Source organism: Oculina patagonica, chromosome 1 (assembly GCF_052425735.1).
Source record: "Oculina patagonica isolate OP01 chromosome 1, crgOcupat, whole genome shotgun sequence".
Classification (NCBI taxonomy): Eukaryota; Metazoa; Cnidaria; class Anthozoa; order Scleractinia; family Oculinidae; genus Oculina; species Oculina patagonica.
The window spans coordinates 12,699,480-12,713,242 of NC_135758.1; the positions used below are offsets into that span (position 1 = coordinate 12,699,480).

Here is a 13,763-nt window from a genome sequence, read left to right on the forward strand (position 1 = left end):
AACATTCAATATCGATTGAATTGAAAAATGGGGCATGTCATCTGAAAGAGCTTCCAAAAAGTAGTAGATTCACCAAATTTGACGGTAATTTGTTTAAACCCAACGGCATGGTACGCTTAGTATGGATTGGAGGGACAGGCGTCCTCCAATCCATACTAAGCTCTCTTATTTTAAAAGTGTACCATACCATTGTGTTTAAATCAATAACCATCAAATTTGGTAAATTTACTAATTTTTGGATGCTCTTTCAGATGACGTGCCCCATTTTCAATTCAATCAATATTGAATATTCGTACCAAGAAAAAATATGTTCGTACCCAGTCCCCTGCTCGTTTAGAACATGGCCAATTCAATCTCAATTTTAAAATGTCAGAATTTTTGGGTCCAAAATTCGGAAAGTCTAGAAAATTTTGGGCGCATTTTTAAACTATTTTGGGAACAACAATTTAAAATGTCAAAAAATAGTTGGTCAATAGTGTTATTTCCAAAAGGTACTTTACTGTTCGGAACTGGATATGTTCACATCAAGGTGTAAGGCATTAAGGAAATCTTGCCAACTACAGCTTCATTTCTGCCCAAATTTTAAAGGAAGATCACTGTCTTTGTAGTCGCAGTTTCCCAGTGCTTTTGACCTTGTGCAGTAAAGGAAAAAGGTTGTGGGTTTGAGAATGCCATATGCGCAAGAAATATTTAGCTCAGCAACCTTTTTTTGTGTTTGCGCACGCTCCGTATCCAAGCACCGCTATGAAGTTCGCCCCAGGCTCTATTTTCGGGGGGGGGGGGGGTACTCACCATAATGGCCTATACGGGGAGGTTCGAAAGGGGTACCCTTTTCAGGCTCCAAGTATATAAAAGGGTAGGGATTTCACAAATTTAGGTGTATGAAAGGGTAGGGAAATCTGCCATAATAATATTTTAAAAGGCCTTTACATTAAATATTTCGAGCAGACGCAACTTTTGGCTGTTTCGTTTTAATTAATTAGGCGCTACATAAAAAATGACAAGTTTTAGGTAAATGTGATGTCGTGTAGGTATATGAAAGGGGTGCCTTTTTGCAATAAAATGTATACAAAAGGGGTACATTTTCTATCAAAATGGTATATAAAAGGGTAAGGGGTTGGATCTCCGGGCGGAGCCTCCCCGTACAAAACTTTTTCGAGTACCCCCCCGGGGGCTCTATTGAAAAAAAGCTTGGCTGCTTTATACTTAATCGAATCGACCTTGCCGTGGGTCTGTTCAAGATATTTTGAAAGGCCCTTGTAATAACTAAAATAAGTTTTTCCTATCCTTTCGTAAACTCCGACTCGTGAAATCCCAACCCTTTTATATGCTTACAGTCTGAAAAAGGTACCACTTTCGCGCGGAGCCTCCCGTCCAGTACCTTATAGGGGTACCACGCGGGGCCTTCCTTCCCAAGGGCTCAGAATACAACTCTTTTATACACGTGCGCCAAACAACAGTACAGTAAAGACAACAGTAAGCATCATTGTTAAAATATTTGTACCGGTAATTATACAAAACAGTTTCTAAATTCAAATTACAAATGCTGCACCAAAATGTGGTCAATTTCAATAATTTACAAAACTGCAAAGAAAGTTCAACAGATGTACACAAGAATGCCATGCTTCACAAAACAATATACAATACACTGCGATCATTCGATTGACGGCAATCTTCGAAATAACGAATAACCTACATTTATGTATTTAAACTTAATTACGATAGATGAATCTGAATAAACACCTTTCAAGTGTCCTAATACTTTAAAACTTGTGAAAGCAGCTACTGTACGGCTTTTAATTCGATATCAATTCTCAAATGGACATTTCATTCGAAATAAATAAATACTGGTCAGAAAATCAGGTATGGCGTACGTCCTCTATCTGTAGATCAGTTAGTTTGCTTTCAGATGGAACTCAAAGGTGCATCAAAAAAAAGGTGTCTCAAAGAATTTTCTTAGATGACGACTTGCAGGAAGAGTAGTGCGCTTTTTCATGCACTGTAACTTGTAGAAATCTTTAGTTTTCTTATTGCTCAAAAATGAAAGTATTCAGTGACGAAAAAGCGCTTAACTGGAACTAACTACACGAATTCTTTCTTGCTACAACACTGTGTCATTAATCAACGGCTACAATTACGCGAGTTCTAAAATCGTTTTCACTTCAAAATTCTTCTTGAGAATTGTGTTATTAAAAAATTCCTTAATTCAATTTACTAATAGCCCTATTTAAGAAACTGCTATATCGGTACTAAACGCATTTTCAGGTATAGTCTGAAACATTTTATGCCCTGTTTCGGTCTCATGATCGAACACAAATGTTCCTTTTCCCTTCATGAGCGCATCAGAGGGACAACTGACTCGGGGCCACACGTAGTCATCGTCGTACACGGTATCCTTGGCGAGTCCCTGGGAGGTCTTGAACAGGGAGCTCCGATCACGGAACATTTTGGGAGGAACAACGTTAAATCTCTTGTACTTATCCAAAAATTCCGACTTCTCCGGGCTCTTTTCATGAACTGGAGGGAAAATTTCATTTTTGATCCCTGGGCCTTTTGAGTGGACGACCGGTTCGTAGGACCATTTAAAACTGAGGCCATAGTTGGTCTTGTCGTCAAGCGCGTCTTCTCTTCCAAATCGCAGCTTTGTGCGTGGTCTGGCGTTCCTAGCTGGGACAGCTTTCTTTCCAAAATGGGCGTAGTCCATATGTGTGGTCTGACAGTCCATGGCCCCATCTGGTGTTTTGTACTTCTCGGGTTCTTTTTGCTTGCGTGGCGAAACTTCCCAGCTCTTGAAATCTTCATTTTTCGTGGTCTCCCTTTGCATGGGATCAGCACTCTTAAACAGATCGCTGACAGGATTAAAGATTGGAGCTTTGGGCGCGCCACGGAGGTCCACAAAATCTTCCTTGAAAACCGAGTTGCTGCTGAAAGGCTCTTCGGGAGGCACACGTTCCTCTCTCTTCCGCTCGTATCGCTGTGGAATCTCTTTGTTTGTGAAATCTGTCCTGTAGTGCGTGACAGATGACACTGGACCATCGTACCTTATCTTGTCGGGCTGGCGCGCGGTGGGGCGCGGTGGCTGGTTAAACCTTTGAAAATCTTGTCGGTGGATTGACGTTTCTTTAAAACGATCGGCAGGCGGCGCGTAAGAGTTGCTTCGCGTCACACGGTGAAATTGCGGAGTCCAGCCTTTGTAGTCGTCATGTGAGATTGACTTGTAGACTACCTTAGCTGAAGGAGCTCGCATGGTCTCTCCACGGAGGTATGGGGGCATTTTAGCGGGTATTGCACGCACTCCACGGTAATGCTCACGGTGCTCTGACACAGTTTCAAACGGGTTTGGATTCGGCACATATTTCTCCGGCTCCTTCTGCTTGGGAGGACTAACCTCAAACGGTACGAAGTCTACCTTATGCGTGGTGTCTTTATCAATGTCGCCTTTGCTATGAAGTAGATCTGCTGGACGGTGAAACGGTCCCCTGGTACGCTGCCCTGGCTGATAATTTGTCCGGTACTCCGACCTCACGTGACAGCGATCTTGATTGGATTTGTTGACAATCCTGTTTGGACTGGCACCCTCATGTGGGCAACGATGGCGTCTGTGGAAGAAAAATGTAATTTCAGGATGGGATGTTTTAGAGTTCTTATGAAATAACGAGCCAGTAACTATTCATAAGGGGCGCTTTTTAAAATGGTGCGACAGCAACGCTCTGTAGCGTTCCCAAAAGGCCACTTCCGAGTTACACTTTGCCTCTGTTTCAAAACGAGTCTACGTGCGAAACCGTTCAAATGAAAATGAGTTTGATTTGCATGAAAATGGACCTGTAGATGAAACTCATTTTCATATGAATGGTTTCGCACTTAGACTCGTTTTGAAGCAGAATCAAAGGATAACTCGGAAATGGCCTATTGTATTTTACGTACAATGCATTTGCTAAAACATGTTTAAGTTTCTTTTCATACAGACAAAAGAGTCAAAAGACAAACAAGTTCTTAAACAAAAGTGAATTAAGTTAAAAGATTGATCAGAAATTTTTTACTAGTTTTCAATACAGAACAAGCCACCTACAATGTACATTTGCAATGCACATGTATGAAAAGTTGATTAGAGACTTTTTTGCTACGTATTTAACAACATTTTCAAATCACATGCAATAACCAGGCATCTGACTTTATAAAGCACTGCCTAAAAGTACTCAAGATTCTGCAAAAAGACAACTTTCAATCAAAAATACTGGAAGCTGTTGCATATATACACTGTAAATACTGGAACCAGTAGTGCGATCGGTAGAAGACATTTAAAGAAGATTTTTTAAGCCGATCTGTTTTTCATTTCATTTTTGACCAGAACGGCTTAAAAAATCTTCTTTAAATATACACTGTAATGCATTACTAAGCAGTGGGCAGGGAGGGGGATACTATCAAATGCAGGAAAGCCTTACAGGCAAGTGTCATTAGATAACAAGTTACCGTAAAAGCTCTTTTAAGCCCCCATTCTCTTTTAAGCCTCGCTCTGTAAATAAGCCCCCATCAGAAAGTTCAATAGTTTTGTTAATAAGTCCTCCTCTCTATTAACCCCCCCCCCCCCACTTCCCTACAACAATTTATTTACATGTATCCACCACTGTTACTATTTGTGAAGACAAAAACAACACTAAAACTAAAAAGCCATCTTTATTGCAGTTTTCAGTGATAATATAAACTCTGAAATTCAAAATCCAACTAATGATTGTGTTATCGCTGCTGTCAATCATAATAAAGGCGACAGCCACTGAACCATGAAAAACAGAAACAAACAAAATGAATTGAGATCTCCCAATCACAATTGAAAAACGTGACTTTTTGACCCAGTTGAAGTGCACTTCTGTTTCTCGAGAAGTCCCCAAAGCTGATTAATAGCAGCAAAATGCGCAAACCGTTGGTTGAGGATTGAATTTCAGAGTTTGCATATCACTGAAAACCGCAATAATGCTTTTTCATGACGCTAACTGATATACATGTATGATTTGAAATAAGTCCCCCTGTCACTAATAAGCCTCCCTCCCTACTCCCCCCCCCCCACACACACACACACACACACACACCTCAAATGATCTTATCTCTAGCTTTTATAAGTTATCAGGTTTTGGCAGTTTCCTAAACAATGCCTTTATTTTCACTCTCAAAGTGTAGTTTTTGCATAACAAAAAGAACATTCCATGCAGTGTAGGATGGAATGCCAAATCTAACTGTCTGAGATGAGGTCGGGGTCCTAAATTTCCACAGGAGTTAAATATTCCCACCTAAAGCCAGCACGATTCCAATATTTACAGCTGTAGGCCAAAATAGAACTTAGTAACAGGACAGGACTTGGGTGGAATAAAAATCAGGGGACTTAATTTATATCCAGGAATGGGGGGGGGGGCATTTTAAACTTGACAATAATGCCCCTCCCCACAAGATTAAAAGGTAACCCCCTTTCTCTTCTTCATACTCACTGGAAAAATTAAATGGCTCTTACAATCACATTTTGCTTAACAAAAGCGTACTGTGGAATATAAAGGGGGAAAAAGGGCAACCTTGAGCCAGCAGCTCATATTGCCGGAGCTTTTCCCAGTTTCTGCAGCAATAAGTCGCTAGGAATCTTTCTACTCCCCCCTGAATGGGATGCTAGTCCATTGCAGGGTACCCCCCCCCCCCCAGCATTATGTCGCCAGTACCCAATTTATACACCTTGAGAGAGGGACTATGGGAGTAAAGTATCTTGCCCAAGAACACAACACAGTGACTTTGGCCAGGGCTCTAAACCCCGCTCGATCCAGAGTCCGGCGCACTAACCATTTGGCCTCCGCACCTCCCCCCGGTTGCATCCCAGTTGCATATGAAAGGGAAGCCCTGAGCCAAGTGGCCCATACTTGCCAGAGCTTATCCTGGTTTCTGTAGCATTATGCAGCTAGGAATATTTCTACTCCCCCTGAATGGGATGCTAGTCCATCGCAGGGAACCCCCCAGCATTATGTCGCTGGCACTCATTTATACATCTGGGTGGAGAGAGGCACTATGAGAGTAAAGTGCCCAAGAACACAACACATTGACCTAGACCGCTGGATCCAGAGTCCAGCGCACCAGCCATTTGGCCATCACTCTTCCCACAGGCTCCCAAAACATAAAAATCTGCATTGAAAGCAGTTAATAAAAAAAGTAACTGTTTTAATTAACCTTTCTAATTTGGGGTTTTGAAGTTATTGTTTGACTGCATGATAGACATAGCACTACAGTATAGCATATTATAAAAATAAATTCAAAAAATGAATTTAAACTTATGGGATATTTTGCGATGTTTTACTGGCTTCTTAAAACAAATATTAAAGGAAATACATGTATATAATTGGCAGCTTCATAATGGAGGCGCAATCGATTATACATGTTTGAAGTGTTTTTCTATCAATAAATTCACCTGTCTTGGCCACTATATTCTAATTTCTTTTGTATTGGGGTAAAAAGGAGTATTATTAATTAATTTAACCACCAGAAATCACAAATACATGTAATATAATCATCCCGCTGGTTTCAATCATTTTTTTAAACAATTAAAAGTTGTCCATTTTCTGACACGAACAAGTTAAGAGAAACAAATTTTGCCATCTCAGATAATCGGATATGCAAACTTTCTGTTTGCTAAAAAATTATTTTTTTCCTAACCATTACTATACCCTAGCTAGAATACTTGAAGAAAAATTCACTGCAATAAAATAATCTAAAATTCAAAGGGCACTTTTTAATTTAAAAGACTGCACGTCGATTTCGAAATTTACATAATGTATTTTAACCCGCTTTCGAGCATTTTGTATTCATGAATGATACATTTTAACGTGTCTCGGTTGAATCGAATTTTTGCTTGTAACTTAACACACGAATACAATGTTCATTAATATCACGCAGGCTTTAAAACGGAAAAATAACGGGCGAGATTTACTCCATAACGCCCAATAAACACAATAGCGACATGTTATTCTCGACACTTCCGAAATCGAATACAAGTGCTAGCGTAATTAGAAGCACAGCACAATCGAAGCATTACTCCGCGGCAATAAAGTTTATGAAATACGCGCGTTCGAAATTGATTCAAATTGGAGGAAATATCACGTAGAAAATTTAATATATTGACTCAGTGGTTCTTGTGTGCTTTGTGAAGAACGATCAGGGGTTTATGAAGTGGTTTTCGAAGAGAATAAATACAATGTCTTCGATGGTTCTCGTGAACTAAACATCTGCTACAGCTGATGAACATAAAGATTCCTTGAATGGGTTCCGAGTCTCTTATAATCGAATAAAAGGCGTATAGATTACAAAACAATTTCTTGTAATTTCATAACAAAGAACGCCTCCTATCAAATAGAAGTAAAATTCTTCTCCTAGTGATTTCTCGACATGGTAACGTAGCGATCACATCGATTAAGCGGTGGAATTTGAGAAGAACGATTTGAATCGTTTAGCTCAAAATTGTCTCAATCAAAGTTAGCTTATGACACTTACCCGCAAGTACAGATCTGGCAAATACACTTCTTCGTCATCTTGAGAATATCCTAGCTTTTCTTTAAGGTGAAAGTTGCTTCATCTTCTTGCCTAAAGCATTCAGGACCGCATGAAGTTGATTTACGATACACAAAACCTATTTTCGCTTAGTTGCTATGACAACTGACTGCAGTCTGATTTCATACTCTCAAGGGATTTGTCACGCCGGATGAACAATTGCGCACAAGTGTCGGCAGGTCCATAAAGATTCATAAAGTATATAACTCTTTTTGTCTGCAGGAATTCGATGTTTTTTTTTAGAAAACTAAGAGAGAAATTGATAAAATACTAAATCAACTATTTCTTGATGTTTCGATTTGTTTTGTTTGACTTTTGAAAGAGTCAGTTTCGTAGTCATAACTTTTGTCTGAATTCTTGAAGGAAACAACTTCGGCGGACTTCGATGCTCATAAACAGATATAGAAAGAATAATGGGGAGTTAAGAATGCTTAATATTTTCCTCTCTTCCATTTTTGCCCCCGCCACATACAACTGTCCACGTCGAGTAGACCTCGCGCACGGAATCAACGGGAACAGTCGGCGGGGCTGTTTAATTTTGGTCAGAAGATTTTGGTAACGTAACACTTATAAACACTCGAAAGTTTATAAGTATTGAATAGAAAGTTAAATTGTTAGATTATTTTAGTATTGCAAACTTTAAGATAACATGAGACTGCTCGGCATCTGAAAAATTAAACATCAAAACTAAGAAGTTCCCATCTTAGAATTTAGGCGAAGCGGCTGGTGGCGGAGGCGCGAAGAAGGAAGAAGCGCGTTGACTTTCGCCCGCTTGCTTTCGACTCAACTCGTTCCCGCCACTCGCGCGGGTATTCCAAGACGTGAGCCTGCTCGATCGATGCTCGAAGGCTGACACCGCAGACAAGCCGCAGTACACTATCCGTTGTAACAAGTGGCGTCTGGGGAGAATAGTTGGGAGGAAAGAGAGTTACACACTCTCTGGCACTAGGAAAATTTATCGACAGTCTACTGAGGAAAACCAAGTGAGTTTTTTATGTCAATTTCCGACAATTTCCAGTTTAGAACTTAAAGGAGCTTCGTCACAGACAACGCATCTTGAAAAAATTGGCAAGTTTTTTCAAGTTTCTCATTCTTAATCCGTCTTAATCTTTGTCCGTCGAAACCATCCTTGGTTATTTTGGGGTTTTTTTTACTCCTTTGGCGATTTTTTTACGTTAGAAAACAGGCTGCTGTTTTGAGGTTTCCTTTAATTTGAAAGTAATCAGAAAAATGACTGTAAATATCATGACATTGCTCCTTTAACAGGAAAAAGTGTTTTAATTCCGGCAAAACAACAAGGGATGAAAAAATTCAAGTCAACTTGTTTCTAAGTGGAACACGAAAAACTGCCTAGAGAACACTGGCATTTTTGCCAAAACAGGTGCGAAAACTATACAACTATACAAGGTTCTGTACATAAAAAGAACAGCGCTATTTATTGCTAAGAAATAATATAACCTTCTGCCGTATTTATTGACTAACTATAATTCTAAGCCGTTAACTGGGGTGCGATCGTTAGACTCGTTAGATTCCAAAGTTCCAATATCACTGTAATAATAAGTGATGGGAGGGATTTTATGAGTGACTTAAGATTGCCAAACAATAACGAGCAATGTAAGCATGACTAGGCAACAAGTGCCTTTTGAGTTACATAACGGTGCATTGAAAATGACAATTTCAGTCCAATATCCATGCAAGCTCAAGATATCAACTCTCCTTAATGAACCACTTACATTTTGCTTAATATCAGTTTCAAGAATTCAGTGGTACATCAAGAAAAAAAAGTTCCTTAGTTGACGAATCTCTTTCTTCTCAATACCAGCCTGTATGACCATATATTGATATTTGTAAGGAGAAACTGGACGTTGGGATCTGTTTTGGGAATCAAGGATTAAGTGCATACAATTGTTGTATTATTTGATAAGATTGTATGTTTTTCTTTTAATTGAACTCGCTGGAATTAATTCAGAACAAAGGTTTAATTACGGGGACGGATTTCAATGTGATATTCATGTCAACAACACAAGATTTTGCGACGGTATTGGTCTAACGGGCGTGGATTTCGCAGTGAAACGTGGGTATAAAGGGAATGTGGGGAAGAGATTTAAATTTGTAAACTAAGGACTATCGACGTAGTTCGTCTGTTGATCTCTGTTGTGATCGTCCGGACGAGAAGAGCACAGCCTTGACAAAGACTGTTACCAGTGCGGCAGTCATCTTTAGAGTCTTTAAAATCAAGTGGGCTGTTTGTGAAGCGAACAGAATGCGAGTTAGTTCGTGTAATCTTTCGGCGCTTTTTTTCAACTCGCGCGTAAGGTTCCTAAACTCGTACACAAGTTAGCAAACAACATCATTCACCGACAATAACAATCGTTAACGGACACTAGGCCCTCAGCCGGACGATAACATAAGACGAACTACCGATACTCCTAGGCTAAAAACCATTTACTATGTTGCGCAAATTCATTTTAAGCAAAGACACCGCTAGGTAGTCGGTGTCTGCTTGACAGTTCCGTGTTAATCTAGAGCGTAAAAGAATGTGTTAACAGACTTACGTGCTTATCACGGTAGCATTGCGGTATAGTATTGAAGCGGCACTGTTAAAAGTGAAAGGAACTCTGGTGCATGAATAGATATCTGATTAATTCCACCCACGTGAAAAACAAAATATCGGTCAATAACAATGAACGTATTAATGAGTCCTTGCAACGCGAACGATGGACGCTGGAACTGTGAACAGTGAGCAAGAATTAAAACTAATTAAAAAGACTAACTACTGAGAAATTTAGTAACTGAGAACTTAACTTACTGAAATAAGCTCATCTTGAATAGATTTCGAACGATTCACGGCAAGTGCAATTGTTTTAGCCTGAACCCGGTTTTATAATCACATGACAACTTGAACTTGCCAACTAGCGCATATCTGGCTAAACTTATATATATCAAAGTTTGCTCACGAAAATAAACAATATTTTTAATGTTTATATAATGTATTTCAGATTACCAGAGAGAAAAATGAACAGAGTTTCCTTCGCTTTTGTATAACGATATTTGTATAGGTTTCATGTGCAGAACTTTCGTTGTTAAGTTGTGTAGAGGATACAATTTAAAACTAAAACGTTAACTTAGTGCGGAAAGGATAGAATCGAAATTTTCTCGTGTCGCCATAGCGACAGAGATACTCACACTATGAGATTAATAAGATGGCACACTTAGTAAATTAGCCGCTTTTATCAATTAATTGCGTTAATTTGCGCCGCAGAGCCTCGATGGAAGGCAAAGACAGACGTAATAGAACAAGCCCGCCATCTTCTCACTGACTTCTGTGAAAAGAGTTGTCCGCCACGACGCAAACTGCAAATCACGACTCTGACAACACCGAGTTGACCTTCACCGGACGTTTTTCAAGTGGTTTTAGAATATTTCAAGTCAGCACGGTGTTGAAAGTAAGTACTAAGTATTGGGAACTTTTTCACCTTCAAACGAAAACTCTTAGCACTTGTGCATGTGTTGTATAATGCGTCGACGTTATTACAGCATCGGCTTGTCAAAAAGGAGCTGAACTGAGCTCGCCGGCTCTTTCAGACTGATTGCATGCATATACCGTGGTATCATTGCCTGCAATGGTTAATTTTATCGAGCCAAGTAAACAGCTGTCCGTCTGTCTTATGGTGGACGGCGGCGAAGAGACAATGTGAACGGCTGCGTACGTGACGCGCCGATGTCACGCGAAAAGCGTCAGTGGAAATCCACCATTATTCTGTTTAAATTCTGCGCACGTAATCGGTCAAGGTTTCGTTCTGTAATGGACGAATCTACACTAAGATGGTTGCACCCGTATCTCACAGTTGCTTAGAACTTCTGAACGAGTCCTAAACTGTACGGGTGTGCATGTCACGATACAGCTAAAAAAAAGCTTGATTAGCGCAATTTACTATTGATCTGCATTGTTTTCCATGAATATAAATCAGCAAAAACAAACGAGTACTCTATTGGACTCTGGAGACGGTTCCGCTTGCTTTGTCAAGCATATGGGCCCTTTTCGTTTAAACGTACCAGAACCTCCTATGCAGAGCTTTAGCACTCATAACTTGCCCACTAGAGCTAAAGTATAGTCAGTGCACGGACACGAGGGGGAACACTGACCGGACATGGAAACCGAGAAGGGAGCGCAGCACCCACGGAAGGCGACCAAGGAGGAGCGAGGGGTGGGGCGAGAGATGAGACTCCGAAAACCTGTATAGTGTGAGCCAAGTGATGGAGGAGTGCGGGCGAACCACCAGGGAAGCCAAGTATAGTTCTAGGCCACGATTCACTTATTACGGATATTCAATTAAGCTCTACATAACCTTAAAAAATATGAGAGTTAGAATGATTAAATATAATCGTCCTTAGACTTTCTGGCGGTTGAGCTTAAGACTTTCCATTCATTGACATTCTTCGCATAGTTTGTCGAGTGTTATATATAGTTTAAGACAAGTGCTTTGTTTTCGATGTGTTTAAAATATCGTTTGAACGAATATTTGCTAATATTACTTGCTCACACTAGGCCAAGTTGTGTACCACCTGCTATCTCAGTCACACTGCTCACCTTGACAGCGGTGAGCGCCGCGCTGCGCGCCGCCTGGCCCCGTGTGGGGGGCGGCGCGGGGGGGAGACGCAGGGGGCCGTGGAGCTGCGCGCTTGCGTCGGTCGACAGCACAGCCCCCCCCCCCCACCCGCGAAGACGAGCGCGAAGCCACACTCGCGCCACGCCAGAGGGGGAGGAGGAGGGGGGCCGGCGTATGTTGTTTGTTTGTTGATTTTGTTTTTCTTTTTTTGTTTGCCGTAAGCTTTGCGAAATGGTGGGGGGGCCTCCCCGCTGTACGCTAGATATGGGGCGTACTTGGTCACTCGAAGATGTCACAGAGTGGAGCCACAAGGGGTGCGAGCCTGGAAGCAAGTATTTATAAGCAGTGGAAGAAGAACGGCATATTTTCACCCATGTATTTCAGTTTTACCTCAATTAGAGACTTAATGAGGAATTCAATAAGAGTCTCAAGTTCGAAAATAGCTTGATCTTAAACGACCTTAAGAGTAAAAAAAGAAACTCTTTGCATTAAAATCCCGCCCAAATGAAGTGAAACCCTTATTTCTGTTGACACCGACTTTGATCTTAACTGTTTTCCGTGGATTCAATAAACGAATTGTTGATGTAAGCAAACTCAGGGGGTAACTTGGCAAAAATGGCAACTGCATTGTTCCTCTCAGCATGTGTGTTGGCTTTCATTAAATTAGACTTAAGCTTGAAGTTAAATCGCTGTATAAGCTAGTCAACCTACAGCTGGGAGATACAAAGAAAGAGCGAACGACGCTAACAAGCTGAAAAAAGCTCAATCAACGCTCTCAGTTAATTGTTGCTGATTGTTTTACAACAGTAGCCGCCGAGTACACTGCCAGAAGACACGGCTAAAAAGACAAACCAGGTACTGTTTACATCCATAAGCTAATCTTCAATAATTCTTCTGTTCGCTGTTTTATTATCTCTTACTAGGTTCTTAATTAACTTTCCCAAGAAAGTCTTATCAACAAGAAGCAATTATCAAAAGAGTAAATCAAACAACGATCAACAAAGTTGCCGATTTCTTTTGTGCTTCAATGCAGCGTTTGCGCTCGCGGTCAAGCTGGACAATGCGAATATTAAAAGTTTACGTCAATTTGCAATGCTTTTCATTCTTTCTTCTCCTTTTAGCAAACATGCTTAAGAACCGCACGGCATCCCGATTGTTAACCGACAATAAATTTTCCATCAGTGTCAAGTTTGATTTTGTAACCGCGAACGGGATGCATAGTTTGAATTCCAGGAATAGTTCTTAGTTCCGAACAACAAACAGTGATCGAAACGTACGTCTTTAAGTCAGCTGCTGAATCCAGCTTCCAACGTCTATCTGAATTACTCTCTGTTTCTTCTTAACTTCTTAGCTCCAAGCCCTAATCACACATTATTCCGATAATTGTTACTTTTATATCCACAGTGCAACCTATGGTATTCAATGATTGTTGGCGGGCAAAAGCCGACCCGCGTTAGGCGAGGTCTTTTTTTACTCCATGCCAGCAAAATTATAACCATGTAGATAACCTCTAAAAGTCACTCCCAGCTTTCAATGGAGACTCAATTAAAAACTGCGAATGACTTGACCAGTTAAATTGGT

The 13,763-nt window shown here is 40.6% G+C and overlaps 1 protein-coding gene across 1 annotated transcript; it reads right to left on the bottom strand.

Annotated features, from left to right (window-relative positions):
• Positions 1–1,483: 1,483 nt before the first annotated feature.
• LOC144657187 (uncharacterized) lies at positions 1,484–7,638 on the bottom strand. Its single transcript, XM_078517504.1, has 2 exons — positions 7,516–7,638; positions 1,484–3,599 (listed from the first exon to the last, which is right to left on the bottom strand). The coding sequence occupies exons 1-2, from the start codon at positions 7,551–7,553 to the stop codon at positions 2,228–2,230; spliced, it is 1,410 nt and encodes a 469-aa protein (XP_078373630.1). The 5' UTR covers positions 7,554–7,638; the 3' UTR covers positions 1,484–2,227.
• Positions 7,639–13,763: the final 6,125 nt, after the last annotated feature.

Coding starts and splice junctions, on each gene's coding strand:
- LOC144657187 (XM_078517504.1), bottom strand. CDS start 7,553: ATGACGAAGAAGTGTATTTGCCAGATCTGTACTTGCGG. Junction 3,600..7,515: donor TGCCAGATCTGTACTTGCGG/GTAAGTGTCATA, acceptor TTTCTTCCACAG/ACGCCATCGTTGCCCACATG.